Raw genomic sequence first — 18,296 nt, forward strand, 5'->3', positions numbered from 1 at the left:
GCAAAACTATGTGTGAATCCACCCTCAAAGAGAATCTGTCACCTGAGAACAGAGGGAAGAGCCCGCCCGACCCATCATCTGCAACTTTGTAGCTTCTTTGTAATGCTGGGAAGGTTAATCACAGTGAGTTCATTAGTAACTTGACCTCAGAATAACCCTCCCAGCATTACATAGAAGCTACAGTGTTGCAGATAAAGCTATTCAGGGACTTGTTTACATCAGCCGTCTCAGAAGGGAGATGGGAGGAGGGGGAGACAGAGAGAGAGAGAGAGGCTCACACACAGATTTTTGTGTTTTCAGCAGAAAGCAGCGTCTCAGAACTGAGGGAACGAGACTGAGTAGATAATAACAAGTATGGAATTAATTGTTAGTCTGACCATGGGTGCAGCATATCAAAAGTTATGTTAAAGTGGATTACCAATTTAAGTTCTTTTCTTTCTTTGCCATAGAGAAGGTTTACAATAACAAAGGTAGTGATTGGGAAAGGAAAATGCACAATAGAGAAGCATTTTAGATACTAAATTTAGGGTCAAGTTTTCCAACTAGTCTAAATTATAGGAATTACCTTTTGTATATACAATGGTACCTTGGTTTAAGAGTAACTTGGTTTAAGATAATTTTGGTTTAAGAGCTCCCTGTACTGGGTGGGAGGGGGAGTGGAGGAGGGGCATGGCTTGCATAGCGAGGTCTACAGCACTGTACTTCCACCATGGAAGTCTCCATCACCTTCCAAATCATAACAGATACACTTCAGGCTGGGGCTTGCATTAGGGGACAGGACTGTGGAGGTAATCTCTCCATATCTGTAACCCCTCTCTCCCCCGACAGAGAGTGCTGCATGTATGTGCTCACATCTGCCCTGCTCATTCCTCCATGCTCCCTGCAGTCTGTCAGTCCTTGTGTTTCCCACCCTCTCCATTACTGTACAGTAACTTATAATATCACATATTCTGCTGTTTCTGAATGTTTCTTTCATCTGTTTTACATGTTATTCAGAATAATAAATCATTATTTTTGGGGTGTGGAACCAATTGTCTGCAAATAAGTGATTTCTTATGGGAAAATTTGCTTTGGTTTAAGAGTGGATTTGGATTACAAGCACAGTCCCGGAAACGAATTATGCTCGTAATCCAAAGCACCACTGTATATTGAATTGAAGTGTCACTGTCGTGATTTTTTTTTTGCAGAAATCAATAGTCCAGGCAATTTTAAGAAACATTGTAATTAGGTTTATTAGCCAAAAAATGCATTTTTATCATGAAAAAGCAGTTTGAAGCTCTCCCCCCTGTCTTCATTGTTCTCCTATGGAGAGAGCTAAAGAAAAGACCAAAACAGGACAACAAAGAGTTAATCTACAAATACCTCACCTGTTATCTCCTGGGACAGTCACCACTGACCTGTCTGAGCTCAGATTACAGCTGTCACCCAGCCTGTAATCCTCTGTTATCTGCTTTCTGCTGCCGGCTAACTCCCTCCTTCCTCCTCCCCCTCCCCTCTCCTCTCTCCCTAGAGCAGACAGGGTACGACTCATGCAACAAGTCACAATTTTCAGATTTTTTGCAGTGGATGGAAAAGAGTAAGGAGGGGAGGACCTGGGAAAAGGCTTTTTACATGCAGATAATGGCAGATTTGGCTGATAAACCCAATTACAAAGTTTCTTAAAATCGCCTGGACTATTGATTTCTGCAAAAAAAAAAATACGACAGTGACTTTTTAAATGTCTTTCTGGTTCTCCGATGTAAATAGTCACACCAGAGGGCGCTAATGAGCTCGTTCTCTAGTCCCAGAGTGATAGTCTGAATTTGTGACTATAAGCATGAGCACTGATTCCTGGGTGAAGCCGGAGCAGGTGAACATGCATTGCATTGCGGACGTTTACATTTTTTCCACATATTATACCCGTTAATTTTAATGGAAGGATTTTAAGGAATTTTGCTGCAACCACTTCTTCTGTTGGATTCATAAATATTAAGCTTGGTCTAAAAGGTGAAATATACTGTGCCTTGGGAAAGTATTTGGCCCACTTGAACTTTTTAACCTTTTGCCACATTTCAGGCTTCAAACATAAAGATATAAATTTAAATTTTTTTGTGAAGAGTCAACATGAAGTGAAACTAAATTTATTGGATCTTTTAAACTTTTAACAAACTGAAAAATTGAGCGGGCAAAGTTAGTCGGCCCCCTTGCGTTAATACAAATTTTGCTGCGATTCCAGCTGCAAATTGCTTGGGGTATGTGTCTATCAGTTTTGCACATGGAGAGACTGAAATTCTTGCCCATTCTTCCTTGCAGAACAGCTGGAGCTCAGTGAGGTTGGATGGAGAGGGTTTGTGAACAGCAGTTTTCAGCTCTTTCCACAGACTCCCGATTGGATTGAGGTCTGGACTGTGACTTGGCCATTCTAACACCTTGATACCTTTATTTGTGAAACATTTCATTGTAGATTTTGCTTTATGTTTTGGATCATTGTCTTGTTGGAAGATAAATCTCTGTCCCAGTCTCAGGTCTTTTGCAGACTCCAGCAGGTTTTCTTCCAGAATGCTCCTGTATTTGGCTCCGTCTTCCCATCAATTTTAACCATCTTCCCTGTCCCTGCTGAAGAAAAGCAGGCCCAAGCCATGGTGCAGCCACCACCATGTCTGACAGTGGGGATGGGGTGTTCAGGGTGATGAGCTATGTTGCCTTTACGCCAAACATATTGCAGTGGTCTGATACTCCTTCCATTTCAATATGATCGCTTGCACAGTGCTCCTTGAGACGCTTAAAGAGGATGTACCACCCAGGCTGTGATATTGACATATACGTACCATACTGTTGGCGCTGACATGTACAATACGCTGGCGTGGAGCATTTTTCAATTAGCTGCTTGGTCGCTGTTATTTTTGCAGCCGAACGGGTATGAAAGTGAGCTACTCAAATTTCTCCTTCCACTGTCCGTGACTTGCGCAGCTTCCTCGTATTATGCACACCTCCTATGCTATGCGGATTTAAGAACGGGGTACAATAGGACTCATATCCCGCTCTGATGCCCGCACTCGGGATGATGACAGAGTGACCGGGCCGAAAACAGGAGACTGGCTGTGCGGCACACTGTAGGACCTGCCAGATTAGCATAGAAGGTGTGCATAATTCGAGGAAGCGGCGCACGTCACGGGCAGTGGGAGGAGATGAATTTTAACCTCTTAAGGACCCATGACGTACCGGTACGTCATGGATCACTGTCACTTAAGGACCCATGACGTACCGGTACGCGGGTCCTTTAGGAGGGCGCCGCAGCCGTCCGGGTCCCGATCGGGGAAGAGAGCCTGCTATAATACATAGCAGGCCATCTCTCCCTGTCGGCATGGGGGTTGTTAACCCTCCCCATGCCGACGATCGCCGCTATTGGCTGATCAGCCCATAGCGGCGATCGGAACCTTTCCGGGCCATCGGTGACCCGTTGACCCGGAAAAATTGGCGGTCGGTGCTGTCCGAAGACTGCACCGACCGCCATTACTGTAAAAAGTAATGGTGGTCACGGTACCACCGCCCCCGTTCCCGGCGATCAAAGTCCCCACAAGTAATAAATACCTGCTCTGGACCCCTCAGCTAGGTAGCTGAGGGGTCCAGAGCAGGTATTTGTACATTACTCACCTGTTCCGGGGTCCTGATCGGCGTCTTCCGGGTTCCCGGCGTCCTCTTCTTCTCGTCGGGTCTTTGGCTTCTTCCGTGACGTCCCGTTCGGCTTTTTCCGGCTCCAGCGTCGTCTTTTTTCGGATTTTTTTCGGCTCCAGCGTCGTCTTTTTCCGGATTTTTCGCTCTGCTGCCCTCTAGCGGCTGATAAGTGTAATACACGTATCAGCCACTATAGGGATGTTCAGCATGTAGTAAAAGTTTTTAGTTTTTTTCCAAATTTTTTTTCTTCTATTTTTCGCACCCTATCGCCGCTGAGTGTTGATCAGCATCGCACGAAAGTGCGCTGCTAATCAGCAACACCATTTTTGGCGTAGGGTTTTTTTTTTTTTTTATACTTACTGTAAAAAAACACGTAAAAAACACTACATTAAACCACACTACACTACATTGAATAAAGTTTGACACTACACCACTACATACCCCATATACCAATCCCTATATAAAAGTGGCCCCCGGCAAGTTTTCGGTATCGGACGCATACGTTATTATTGCCTCCGACACTGAAACAGCCAGTGAGGATGAATGGGGGGATCCTTCGTTCCTCCATTCATCCTCATCCTCATCATCCAATGACGTATCTGGTGGTAGCATAGCGTACGCTGTAGGGCTGGGCGATTAATCGAATTAATTCGATTAATCGCCCAGACAGTTAGAATCGATTTGATTTTTTGTGAAAATCGTAAATTCGATTTTCACAAAAAATCATTGCGGGCGGCGCGGTAAAGTGTCGGGTCCGGAGAGAGTTGCAGGACGGCGCGGTGAGGTGCAGGGCCGGCGGTCAGGAGAGATGTGGTATCGGCGGCTCCAGCCTCTTCACAGAGCCGCGGCTGACCTCTCCCGCCCCTTACACGTTAGTGCCGCGCTGAGCTGCGTCCCGCTCTCTTCCTGTCACACGTGCAGGTCCTGTTCTGTGGAGGAGGCGGCAGGGATCGCAGCAGAAGGAGAGAACGTCGCTGCCCGCTGTACAGCTCCAGGACCCGCAGCGACGTTCTCTCCTTCTGCTGCGATCCCTGCCGCCTCCTCCACAGAACAGGACCTGCACGTGTGACAGTAAGAGAGCGGGACGCAGCTCAGCGCGGCACTAACGTGTAAGGGGCGGGAGAGGTCAGCCGCGGCTCTGTGAAGAGGCTGGAGCCGCCGGTACCACATCTCTCCTGACTGCCGGCCCTGCACCTCACCGCGCAGTCCTGACACTTTACCACGCCTGCCTAGTCCCCCTCAGCTGCCCCATACCCCCTCAGTGTCCCCTCAGCTGCCCCATACCCCCTCAGTGTCCCCTCAGCTGCCCCATACCCCCTCAGTGTCCCCTCAGCTGCCCCATACCCCCTCAGTGTCCCCTCAGCTGCCCCATACCCCCTCAGCTGCCCCATACCCCCTCAGTGTCCCCTCAGCTGCCCCATACCCCTGAGTGACCCCCAGCCGGCTTCATATCCCTCAGTGACCCCCAGCCTGCCCCATACCCCTCAGTGACCCCCAGCCTGCCCCATACCCCTCAGTGACCCCCAGCCTGCCTCATACCCCTCAGTGACCCCCAGCCTGCCCCATACCCCTCAGTGACCCTTAGCCTGCCCCATACCCCTCAGTGACCCTTAGCCTGCCCCATACCCCTCAGTGACCCCCAGCCTGCCCCATACCCCTCAGTGACCCCCAGCCTGCCTCATACCCCTCAGTGACCCCCAGCCTGCCTCATACCCCTCAGTGACCCCCAGCCTGCCCCATACCCCTCAGTGACCCTTAGCCTGCTTCATACCCCTCAGTGACCCCCAGCCTGCCTCATACCCCTCAGTGACCCCCAGCCTGCCCCATACCCACTCAGTGACCCCCAGTCCACCCCATACCCCCTCAGTAGTACTACTACACCCATCATCTATACCTGTACTACTACCACACTCCTCATCTTTACCTGTACTATTACACCCCTTATCCACTATACCCTCACTACTACTCCCTACCTAGATGAAGGCACAAAGAAGATCGCCTATACTATATGGGGGCACAGAGTACATAGGGCACATATTTGGGAAAACTACTTATATGGGGCACACAATGTGTTTGTCTACTACATGGGGGCACAGGAGGAGCACTGTTACACTGGGAAACAATATAGTTGTCTCAAACGTCAATAAAATCGTATCTGATGCTGCAGGGAGAAAAATGTCCTATTTATTTAGCAAAAACAAAAAAATCGAGATTTAAATCGAGAATCGGCCAAAATTTTTTAAAAATCGAGATTTTATTTTTTGGCCATATCGCCCAGCCCTAGTACGCTGCCTCCCAGACACTTCTTTTCCGCCAGTACCGTCCCAATAAGAGATCACGGTATGGCGTGAAATTCTACAAACTCTGTGAGAGTACCTCAGGGTACACTTACAGATTTAGGGTACGTGCACACTGCGGAATGGCGAAGGATAACCCTTTGTGCATTCCGCAGCTGGCACCCACCGGCGGACTGATGCAGGCGCGTGTCTCCATCCGTGTCATAGACTCCATGTTATGCACGGGCGGATTCCATCGTCCGTCCAAAGAATGAACACATTGGACGGAGAGCGGAATCCGCCCGTGCATAGAATGGAGTCTATGACACGGACGGAGACGCGCACCCGCATCAGTCCGCCGGTGGGTGCCAGCTGCGGAATGCACAAAGGGTTATCCTTCGCCATTCCGCAGTGTGCACGTACCCTTAGAGTGTATGAAGGAAGGGACACCCGAATCCAGCCCCCAGATGCCCCCCATCCTCGGAGTTAGTGGGAAGATCGTTTGGGAACTGATCTTCCCGCTGCTGGATAAAGGTCACCACCACCTGTACGGGGATAACTTTTATACCAGCACCCCCTCTTCCGGTCCCTCGCTGCCCGAGCTACTGTAGCTGGCAGAACGATCCAAAAATATCAGAAGTAGTAATAGAGCACTAATATTTAGCAGCCATGGAGCGGACCCAGAGCTTCTGGATATGAAGGACCCCGTATCACACCAGGACAACATTTTCCAGGTGACGTCCCCCACACTGGAAAACAGGAGACCCCAGAAGAAGTGCAGAGTGTGGCGTAACAGGGGGATCAGGAAGGACGCCATTTTCCAGTGTGACACCTGTCCTGATCACCCTGGCCGGCCTCTGCATACTGGATCGCTTCAAGGCGCACCACACGTCATTGGGGTTCCACATATTCTAAATTCTGTCCCTTATTCCTATTTCAGGGGTCACGTTGATCCAGGGATTATTCTGATTGCCATTATGGAGTCGGGAAGGAATTTTTCCCCTGTGATGAGGCTACTGTCGTCTGCCTTACGAGGGATTTTTGCCTTCCTCTGGATCAACACAGGTTGAATTTGATGGACATCTGTCCTTTTCAACCTTATAAACTAATAATTGGCCTAATACCCCCAAATAAATTAGAATTGTCCCTTTTCCCCAGCTAAGGCTAGGTTCACACTGCGTTTTCAGCATCCGTTTAACTGATCCGTTTTTTGCAAAAAACGGATTGCAAAAAACTGATGCATTTGTGTGCATCCGTTTTTGATCCGTTTTTCCATTGACTTCCATTATTAAAAAAAACGGATCAAAACGGATGCGTTTTTTTTACGCACAATAAAGTACTGTTGACACTACTTTTTTGACCGTTAAAAAAAACTGATCCGTTAAACGGATTGCAAAAAACGCAGTCTGAACCCACCCTAAATAGGTATGGCCGCCATTCCCATTAGAGGATGCCATGATGCAATTACAAAGCCTCTGTGCGGCCAGGACAGTAGAAACCCCCCACAAGTGACCCCATTCTGGAAACTACACCCCATAAGGAATCTAACAAGGGGGCAGCGGGTATATGGCCCCCTAGTGACGGCCACATTTGGGACGTGAAAATGAAAAAAATGTTTTTTTGTTTTTTTTTCACGGCACATGTTCTACATATGTGCCCGTCACCAGTGGGGTCCATATGCGCACTGCACCCCTTGTTAGATTCCTTATGGGGTGTAGTTTCTAAAATGGGGTCACTTGTGGGGGGTTTCTACTGTCCTGGCAGCACAGGAGCTTTGTAATTGCGACATGGCCTCCATCCTCCATTCCAGCCTCTAAATGGCGCTCTGTCCCTTTGGTGGCTTGCCCTGTGCCCATATGGCATATTATGTCCACATGTGGGGTATTTTCGTATTCAGGGGAAATTACCCTACACGTTTTGCTTTTATTTTCTTTTTTAACCCCTTGTGGAAATGGAAAAAAAAATCAAGGCTAGACCAACATTCAGTGTAATTTTTTTTTTATTTTTACTCTAAATTGATCTTGTCTTGATTTTTTCATTTTCACAAGGGGCTAAAAGATAAAAAAAAAACACAATGTGTATAGCAATTTCCCCTGAGTACGGAAATACCCCACATGTGGACATAAAGCACCATGCGGGTGCAGGGTAAGCCTCCAAAGAGAAGGAGCGCCATTTGGTTTTTTGAGGCTGGATTTGGCTGGAATGGATTTCGAGGGACAATGTTGCATTTAAAAGGCCCCTGTGTTGCAAAGACAGTTGAAACCCCCCACAAGTGACCCCATTATGGAAACTACACCCCTCAGGGAATGTAAGGGGTGTAGTGAGCATATGGACCCCACTGGTGACGGGCAAAAATGTGGAACAATGTGGCGTGAAAATGAAATATTAAATTTTTTACACTATTGGTCTAGCCTTGAATTTATCATTTTCACAAGGGGTTAAAAGAGAAAAAAAACACACAAAATGTGTAGAACAATTCCCCCTGAGTCCGTAAATACCCCACATGTGGACATAAAGCGCCATGTGGGCGCAGGGCAAGCCTCCGAAGGGAAGGAGCGCCATTTGGTTTTTAGAGGTTGGATTTGGCTAGAATGGATGATGAACACCATGTCGCATTTACAGAGCCCTCGTGCTGCCAAAACACTGGAAACCCCCCACAAGTGACCCCATTCTGGAAACTACACCCCTTAAGGAATCTAACAAGGGGTGCAATGAGGATATGGACCCCTTGATGACGGGCACTTTTGTGCCGTGAAAGTGAAAAAATGAAAATTTTCACTTTCACGTCACATTTTTCCACATTTGTTCCCGTCACCAGTGGGGTCCATATCCTCACTGCACCCCTTGTTAGAGTCCTTGAGGGGTGTAGTTTCCAGAATGGGGTCACTTGTGGGGGGTTTCCAGTGTCTTGGCAGCACGAGGGCTCTGTAAATGCGACATGGCCCTTGAAATCCATTCCAGTGAAATCCAGCTTCCAAAAGCCAATTGGCGCTCCTTCCCTTTGGAGGCTCGTCCTGCGCCCGCTTGGCATTTTATGTCCACATGTGGGGTATTTCTGTACTCGGGAGAAACTGCGCTACATGTTTTGTGTTTTTTTTTTCCTTTTATCCCTTTATGAAAATGAAAAATTGAAGGCTAGAACAACGTTTTAGTGTAAACAATACTTTTGTCTTTTTTTTACGCCATATTGTTCGGAAAATCTGTGAAGCACCTGTGGGGTCCAGATGCTCACTGCACCCCTTGTTACATTCCTTGAGGGGTGTAGTTTTCTAAATGGTGTCCCTTTAGGGGTGTTTTTTAGGTTTTGGCACCCCAGAGCCTCTGCCAACCTGAAGTGGTACAGTCAGAAATGACCAAATATAACGGAGCCATTGAAATTCACTAGGCGCTCCTTTATATCTGAGGCTTGTGGTTGCGTCAAATAGCGCAATAGGGCCACATATCTGGTATTTCTATAAACTGCAGAAACGGGGCAATAAATATTGGGGTGCATTTCTCTGGTAATAAGTTTATAATTATGAAAAATATTGGATTACAATAAAATCTCTGCACAGAAAATTAAAATTTTCAAATTTCTTACACAATTAGCTTTTATTTCTGTGACTCCCCTAAAGGGTTAAAAAAACTTTCTGGATGTGCTTTTGCAGAGTTTAGGGGGTGCAGTTTCTGAAATGGGGTGCTTCGTGGGGCTTTCTAACATACAATCCCCTCAAATACACTTTAAACCTGAACAGGTCCCTAAAAATATCCGATTTTGAAATTTTACTGAAAATTTGGAAATTTGCTGCTAATGTTTTAAGCTTTCTATTGTCTAAAAATAATGAAATATAGTTTAATAAATGCCGCCAACATAGAGTAGACATGTTGCTAATGCTATTTAATATATAATTTATGTGGCATAACCACTTTCTGTATAAGAAGAAAAGTTTTAAAGTTGGAAAAATGCATTTTTTCACAATTTTTCACGCTAATTTGGTTTTTTTCATAAAGATTCGTTATAAGTATCGACTCCAATTTACAAGAAATATGAAGTACAATATGTCACGAGAAAACAATCTCAGAATCAGCCAGATAGGTAAAAGCATCCCGAAGTTATTAATGAATAAAGTGACACTGGTCAAATTTATCAAATTTGCTCCGGTCCTTAAGGGGTAATAGGCCGCCTCCAGTGCTTTACCCCACCTCATTTGCATACTAGTTTGGTGGCAAAAATAACGACGACCAAGCAGCTAAATAAAAAATGCTCCATGCCAGCGTATTGTACAAGTCAGCGCCAACAGTATGGTATGTATATCTCAATATCACAGCCCGGGTGGTACATCCTCTTTAAAGCTTGGAGAAATCTTTTGGTATCCCGATCTGGCTTTATACTTCTCCACAACAGTATCTCGGACCTGCCTAGTGTGTTCCCTGGTCACACAGCAGGTGCATTTATACGGAGACGTGATTACACGTAGATTCTATTTCTCATCATCAGTCATTTAAGATGACATTGGATCATTCAGAGATCCTCAGTGAAATTCTGGAGGGAGTTTGCCTCACTGAAAGGGGCTGAATAATATTGCATGCCTCACTTTTCAGATTTTTATTTGTTAGAAAAGTTTAAAAGATCCAATAAATTTTGTTCCACTTCACGATTGTGTCCCACTTCTTGATTCTTCACAAAAACATTAAAATTATATATCTTTATTTTTGAAGCCTGAAATATGGCAAAAGGTTGAAAAGTTCAAGGGGGGCAAATACTTTCTCAAGGCACTGTTGCTGTGTACATGGGGCCTAAAACATGAGCAGCACAGCCCTACTCTATCCCAAAGGGAAGGCATAATATTATCCCACCACATTGTGACAGAAGTAAATATTTAGGAAGACGTATGTTTATTTTGAAGCACTTTTCTCTCTTTATTTATCTCTTATTAACAGCCATAATATTTTATCAGGCTGCAAGACGGACTAGGAGAATATATCTCTGGTGACTTTCGTTTACACAGCAGATCTCTGGGAAGCCTGGTCCTTCCTCTTAGGGAATATGATGCACTGTGGTTTATATAATGTCACTCGGCTAAGTGTTGTTACTAGATTAGGCACCATCTGTACACTTTAATAATAAATTGGCAGCAGATGTATAGTTCAGGCTTCAGAAGTGCAATCTAAATTTGAAACGTTTTGCACATTTTTGTGAAAATCCTTCCCCTTTTAAATAAACATTGGGTAATGTACAAGTTCTCTAAACAATACTAATAGCGGCATTAGTTTTTGTGTATTTGTCTAATATGCAGCACATGTCAAAGAATGAAACTCTGAGAGTGTTACATATAGGATAGTTCTTAAAACCCTATTACACCAAGTGATTATCGGACGTATTTGGCCATTATCCGTCCGTTAATCGTTTGGTGTAACAGCTCATGTTCAAAGGCTGTCTTTAAACTTGTTCAAAAAGAATGACAAAGATAGCGATGGTCTGCTGGCTGTCACCACGTGCAATAGGAGTAGCAGCAGCAGACCACCACTATCTTCTATGTGTGCAATAGCACCGAAAGCGAGCGGGGAACGAGGAGCAAGCAAGTGCTGACCTGACAGGTTGGCACTCGCTTGCTCCTTAATATTGGGCCATGTAAACGGGTCCTTAACCTCTTAAGAACATATGACGTACCCGTACGTCATATGTCCTCCTTAGCACTTCAAAGCGGGGCCGCACGGCGACCCCGCTTTGATGAGCCGCGCTCCCGGGTGCCGCATGTAGCCCGGGACCGCCGCTATTAGCTAATCGGAGGCAACCTTTCCCTGGGGTCTAGTGGGGGAGATCGCTCCTCCGGGACTTTGATGTTGCCTATAAGACCAGCCAGAAATATAAGAATATTTCATGCTGTTGCACAAGTTTTAGAAATCTTAGAAGGTGGACCAGAAACCAAAAGCACATTTTGTAAGGTAGATAAATCATTCGGCAATAATTTGTGGCTTTTTGACACAAAAACCGACCACAGTTGATCACCATTGCTGCATTTTAAAAACACCCTCTCATGTCTGTGGAATACCCCTTTAAGTGGCTACCACATCACTGACACATCCGATGCAAAGTATTTCATGTCAGCCAGAACACTTGCATCAGACATTTAAATTTTTTTTTTTTTTTATTCAGCAAGCAGAATGATTTTGCTATGTGCTGAAAAATGCAGTCACAGACTTGCCACTGGCCCCTTGTTGGCCTGTTAGGTGATTTTCTGACTGCACAGGCTGCAGTAGAGCCAGAGCTGGAACAGATGCTTAGCTTGAGGAATCAAAATCCTGGCTCATTTCCATTAAAGCCTTCCGTGTACTGTATAGTCAGATTAACTGTTCGTTGCTAAATCTATGGGTTAAGGAGTAGATAAATAGTATTTAAAGGGACACTAAACTGGCTTCATTTGCTTCACCGTCTAATGCAGTCTACTTCCTAAAGGCAATTATTATGGGCTGACTTTAATGGGATTACTGACAAAAAGTTAAAGGAATTCTCTAGGATTAGAAAAATATACTTGGTTTCTTTCATTTTTTTTTTAAAAACCGCACCACACATGTCCTCATTTTGTGTGTAGTATTACAGCTTTGTAGTGCTATGCTGCAATACCCCATACAAACACAGGACAAGAGTGGCGCTATTTCTAGAAGAAAGTAGACGTGTTTTTCTAACATTGTGTGGCTATTGGTCACTACACTTGGGCATAGTTTTGGCCACATACTTTCCTAGGCATGTGAGAATGCAACCTTCCAAGATTGCAAAATCTGCAAAAATCATCCTGGGTACTTTTAGCACCTGTTTTACCACCTTATAGTTCGCATACCTTACAGTGGTACTTTAAAGTGAATGTACCATCAGGCCCGGGCTTAAGCACTGGAGGTGGGCAGGCCCGCCCCTCTATGACACGGCTCCATTAGAATCAATGGAGCCATATCATAAGGGGGTATTCTGCTCAAACATAACTTTTCATATGTTGCTGCCCATAGTGAGGCTAAAAATTCCTTCCATACCTGTTACTAGCTATTCAGTCTCCTTCCCCAAGTTCTGAGCTTGCTGCTTTCTGCTGAAGACACAAAAAACTGTGTTTGAGCTTTTTGCTCCTCCCTCCCTTCAGAGATGGCTGATTTAAACAAGTCCCTATCTGCAACTTTGTAGTACCTTTGTAATGCTGGGAGGATTAATAACAGCGAGTTCATCAGCAATGTGACCTCAGCCTGTCAGAGGCTTGTTTACATTAGTTGTCTTGGAAAGAAGGGTGGAGGAGGGGGAGACAGAGAGAAAAGCTCACACATATTTCAGCAGCTCAGAACTGGGGGAAGGAGACTAAATAGGTAATTGTATGGAATCAGTTGTTAGTCTCACCATGGGCAGGAACATATGAAAAGTTATGTTTGAAAAAAATACCCCATTAAGGCTGGATTTACTTTATAATGTGCTGCACGGCCATCCTTAATATGTCAAGTTTTTTAACCGAGATTGCAGTAGCCCACCTCGTGTTTGTTTAGCTTGTTTACCTGTGGCTGCTTCTACTACATTGGGCTGAACAGCAATACCAGTCACAGCCACATGTAGTTAATACCAGGCTAAGCCTTATGGCCCAATCAATGGAATTCTAAGGTTTTTATAATATAATTTTTATAATAGGCTGCTGTTTTGTTTGTCTATTTGTTTTGTGATGTTTTGTAACATCAGGTGACTCCTAAACTGGCCAGACATTCAAGATAATAGTTGTTTGGCCGACAGCTATCTCCCCCAGTTCCCCCTGTACGGATTTGTGTCTTTTTATTCCCATTACTTCAGTACTGTCAGAAAGCTGTAAATGTTTAGACAGTGATGATGATCAAGTACTTCAGCTTAGCTGTCTGCAAGGGAGACTGGAGTTTGACAAAACCAGTGGCCCAGTGCTCCCTCTAGAGGCAGAAAGAGAACAGCAAGACATGGCAAGAAGTTCACCTTCTAGACTGCTATAATTGTAAACTGCTGGCAATATTGGCTGATCTTCTACTTTGCAAGGTAGAAATATGTGCTATGTGAAAATGGTTTGCATTGTTACCTTTCTTCCTTGTAAAGAAAAGATGTTATGTTAATGCTAGTTTCTTATGAAGGGGTATAGCAGTCTCATGACAGATGATGTCCAGAATGATTGGGCCCGTTTGGATTTTAACAACTTTTGTTTTCCAAGAAATAAGCGTCTGCCAGAGCTGCCTAGCAGTGGCTTTCTCCTCTTTTCCCCAGAACACACATGCTTGGTGGAACTGAGTGTTCATGTATATGATGTTGATGGAAGAGAGAGCTGTTTGGCTGACAGCTAGTGAAGATGTATGGGCAGCTTAAGGTTTCACTCTCTTATTTTTCCAGTTGGGGATAGAGGGGGTGGATCTCAGCCCAGTTATAGTGAGGGTCAGTGGTGACCGCCATAGTAATAGAATTTATGTAGGTGATCAGTATTAAGGGCTTTTTGCAGGACATGCCATTTCTTTCTACCCACTACTGCACCGATTCGAGTTTTTCTGATCAGTCACTGATCTTTTTATCTCTGGGTACCATAGTAGTATCACTCCTCTGTAAACTGAAGGAAATAGATGTAAATTGGGGAAGTGATGTTAATCATACATTTGTCTTTCCCTGGTTCTATAAATGTATCTTCTATGCACAGGGTGGGGAATAAGTCTGATCAAGGAGGAAGCCACTTATCCCTAGTTCAGTGGTCCATATCTTCCATTCCCCATTATAGGGTCTGTTATAAGGGTGGGCATACCCTTATCGTGTGGGCATGCCCTTATCACAGTGAGGGCAAGCCCTTGTCACAGGGTGGGCATTCCCTTATCACAGTGGGGGCAAGCCCTTATCACAGTGTGAGCATGCCCTTATTACTCTTATCACAGTGTGGGCATACTGTTATCACAGTGTGGGCATGTCCTTAAAGGGTGGGTATGTCCTTATCACAGTGTGGGCAAGCCTTTATGACAGTGTGGGCATGCCCTTATTACCCTTATCACAGTGTGGGCATTCCCTTATAGGGTGGGCATGCCCGTATCACAGTGTGGGTATGCCCTTATCAGTGTGGGCATGCCCTTATAGGATGGGCATGCTCTTATCACAGTGTGGGCATGCCCTTATTGCCCTTATCACAGTGTAGGCATTCCCCTTATAGTGTGGGCATGCCTTTATCACAGTGTGGGCATGCCCTTATAGGATGGGCATGCTCTTACCACAGTGTGGGCATGCCCTTATCACAGTGTAGGCATTCCCTTATAGGGTGGGCATGCCCTTATCACAGTGTGGGCATGCCCATATTACCCTTATCACAGTGTAGGCATTCCCTTATAGGGTGGGCATGCCCTTATCACAGTGTGGGCATGCCCTTGTCACAGCCTGGCCCAAAGTGGTTCTGGGTATAAAAACTGGCATCAAAGTGGGCACATAGGCATTTTTTCCTAATTTAAATAAGTAACAGGTGTTTTCAAAGGGTTAAATGAGTTTGGGCCACTGATCTCACACTGATAATACACAGAGAGGGATCCCCGCATCAGATCCAAGAGAGTCCAGCCTGGCCCAAAGTGGTTCTGGGTATAAAAACTGGCATCAAAGTGGGCAGACCGTCATTTTTTCCTAATTTGAATAAGTAACAGGTGTTTTCAAAGGGTTAAATGAGTTTGGGCCACTGATCTCACACTGCCCACACAATGAGGGATGCCCTGCATCACATCCAAGAGAGTCCAGCCTGGCCCAAAGTGGTTCTGGGTATAAAAACTGGCATCAAAGTGGGCACATAGGCATTTTTTCCTAATTTGAATAAGAAACAGTTGTTTTCAAAGGGTTAAATGAGCTTGGGCCACTGATCTCACACTGATAGCAAACAGAGAGGGATGCCCAGCATCACATCCAAGAGAGACCAGCCTGGCCCAAAGTGGTTGTGGGTATAAAAACTGGCATCAAAGTGGGCACGTAGGCATTTTTTCCTAATTTGAATAAGTAACTGCTGTTTTTAAAGGGTTAAATAAGTTTGGGCCACTGCTCTCACACTACGTACACACAGAGAGGGATGCCCCGCATCACATCCAAGAGAGTCCAGCCTGGCCCAAAGTGGTTCTGGGTATAAAAACTGGCATCAAAGTGGGCACAGGCATTTTTTTCTAATTTGAAAAAGTAACAGGTGTTTTCAAAGGGTTAAATGAGTTTGGGCCACTGATCTCACACTGATAACACACAGAGAGGGGCTCCAGTTCTTATAATGGTCTGTATGTACAATGGAGCAAATGCCAAACTGTACCACAACGGCATTGAGGATGAAGATAAGAGACATCCCTTCATCCATGGCGTCTCCGCTGCAATAGGGACATATCAGCAGGTTAGATTACTCCCACCTCCAGGTAGTTCCCCTTTAAGGCCAGTTCACACGGAGTAAAATCGGTGGAATTTGGCAACGGAACTCTCCGCCTGCCTCTGTGACATACAGTCTGTCTATGGGAGGGATCGCGCGCCTCCGTTTTCCGCGTCTCTCCACTCGAGACGAGGAGAACGGAGGCGCGCGATCCCTCCCATAGACAGACTGTATGTCACAGAGGCAGGCGGAGAGTTCCGTTGCCAAATTCCACCGATTTTACTCCGTGTGAACTGGCCTTAAAGGGGAACTACCTGGAGGTGGGAGTAATCTAACCTGCTGATATGTCCCTATTGCAGCGGAGACGCCATGGATGAAGGGATGTCTCTTATCTTCATCCTCGATGCCGTTGTGGTACAGTTTGGCATTTGCTCCATTGTACATACAGACCATTATAAGAACTGGAGCCCCTCTCTGTGTGTTATCAGTGTGAGATCAGTGGCCCAAACTCATTTAACCCTTTGAAAACACCTGTTATTCAAATCATGAAAAATGCCTACATGCCCACTTTGATGCCAGTTTTTATACCCAGAACCACTTTGGGCCAGGCTGGACTCTCTTGGATGTGATGCAGGGCATCCCTCTCTGTGTAATATCAGTGTGAGATCAGTGGCCCAAAGTCAATTTTATTTTTAAATCAGAATTTAGTGTTTTAACTTTGATGCCCATTTTTATGCCAGCCGTGGGGTCCTTTTGGCCATTTTTATCACCAGTCCTCTCAGGGCCCCTCACTTACGGTAGGGTATGAATATTATACATTTTCTGTAAGAATAATGGCTAAAACAGGAAAAAGAAAAATCCTCTGAATAAGAAACTGCCGAATAAGAAACCAACTTCAGCCCCGAATAAGAAACTGGCCGAATAAGAAACCAACTTCAGCCTCGTCCTGTATAGAGAGGATTTTGGTGCGGACTCCCTCTGCTACACAGAGAGGGGTCACATTCACGATGAGAGTCTGCGCCACATCCGCAGCGGTTTCCACCTAGAAAACATTGTCAGCATGTGGGTGATATTCCAAGAGTCCCGCTCCTGTCGTCTGGTTATTTGTTACAGAAGGTCCTGGGGCTGAACATCCTTTCCATTCATCCATATGGGGATATTGCAGAGCAGTCACAGGGAGACGTTTCTGCCACTAATCTCCTGTGTGTGAATTCGCGGTAAGTGCTTTATAATTCTATAGAAAAGTTGGGTGTCCATAGAAGTGGGGTACCCTATATATTGCAGCCGTGCTCCCCGACCTTTGGCTCTTGGTATGCTGGGACTTGTAGTCTAGTTAGAGCTGCAGAGGTGAGTGCTGTGAGGAGAGGAGGATAGGAGTATTCCCTGCACAGCCCCCTCCCCAGTGTCCCGCTCCAGCGCCGCCCCTCGTTACTCGGTGCAGCAGACAGCCGCCTCTCCTCTCACTCGCCACACGCTCCGCCAGCGGAAAGTTTCCCCGTCGCTGCCGTCGCCGTGCCCGGCTGCTCGCCCCGTCCTGTCCCCGCTCAGCCCGGCCGGGTCTATGTGTGCGGCCGGCGGCGGCAGAAGTTGTGCGGGTGCGGAGCGGGGGATGTGTGCGGCTGCTCCCGGAGCTCTCCCATGTGTGTGCCGTAGCGGCAGGAAGTGTGGCTGCCGGGAAAGCCTCCACTGCACAGGCTGCAGCCATGAACGCCGGCCTGGGGCTCACCTACGGGGACGACTCCCAGGTGGACATCAGTGAGGTGAGTGACTTCTCCGCCCGGTCATTGTCCGCGGCTCCATCAGTCACTGCACGTCCGGGGACTTGTCACTACGGAGAGTCCCCTGCAGGGAGAGGGTCTGACACTGGGTCCACTGACCAAATGCATCCTATAGTGATCACTGTCCCCTGTGACCACATCCATCCTATATAGATCACTGTCCACTGACCAAATGCATCCTATACAGATCACTGTCCACTGACCAAATGCATCCTATAGTGATCACTGTCCCCTGACCAAATGCATCCTATATAGATCACTGTCCACTG

At 46.1% G+C, this 18,296-nt stretch overlaps 1 protein-coding gene across 5 annotated transcripts in view; it reads left to right on the top strand.

Annotated features, from left to right (window-relative positions):
• The window catches only part of MCC (MCC regulator of WNT signaling pathway), a 232,105-nt gene that overhangs the window by 45,640 nt on the left and 168,169 nt on the right, over positions 1 to 18,296 (top strand). Inside the window, exon 1 of one of the 5 annotated variants that reach the window (XM_069962704.1) lies at positions 17,697 to 18,009. The exons of the other annotated variants lie outside the window; for them this stretch is intronic. Within the exon in view, the coding sequence (XP_069818805.1) occupies positions 17,953 to 18,009 (57 nt within the window). The 5' untranslated portion in view covers positions 17,697 to 17,952. Of the gene's footprint in view, positions 1 to 17,696; positions 18,010 to 18,296 lie in introns of those variants that run through there. 5 annotated transcript variants of the gene reach the window in all.

This window comes from Dendropsophus ebraccatus, chromosome 3, assembly GCF_027789765.1.
Source record: "Dendropsophus ebraccatus isolate aDenEbr1 chromosome 3, aDenEbr1.pat, whole genome shotgun sequence".
In the NCBI taxonomy this organism is placed as follows: Eukaryota; Metazoa; Chordata; class Amphibia; order Anura; family Hylidae; genus Dendropsophus; species Dendropsophus ebraccatus.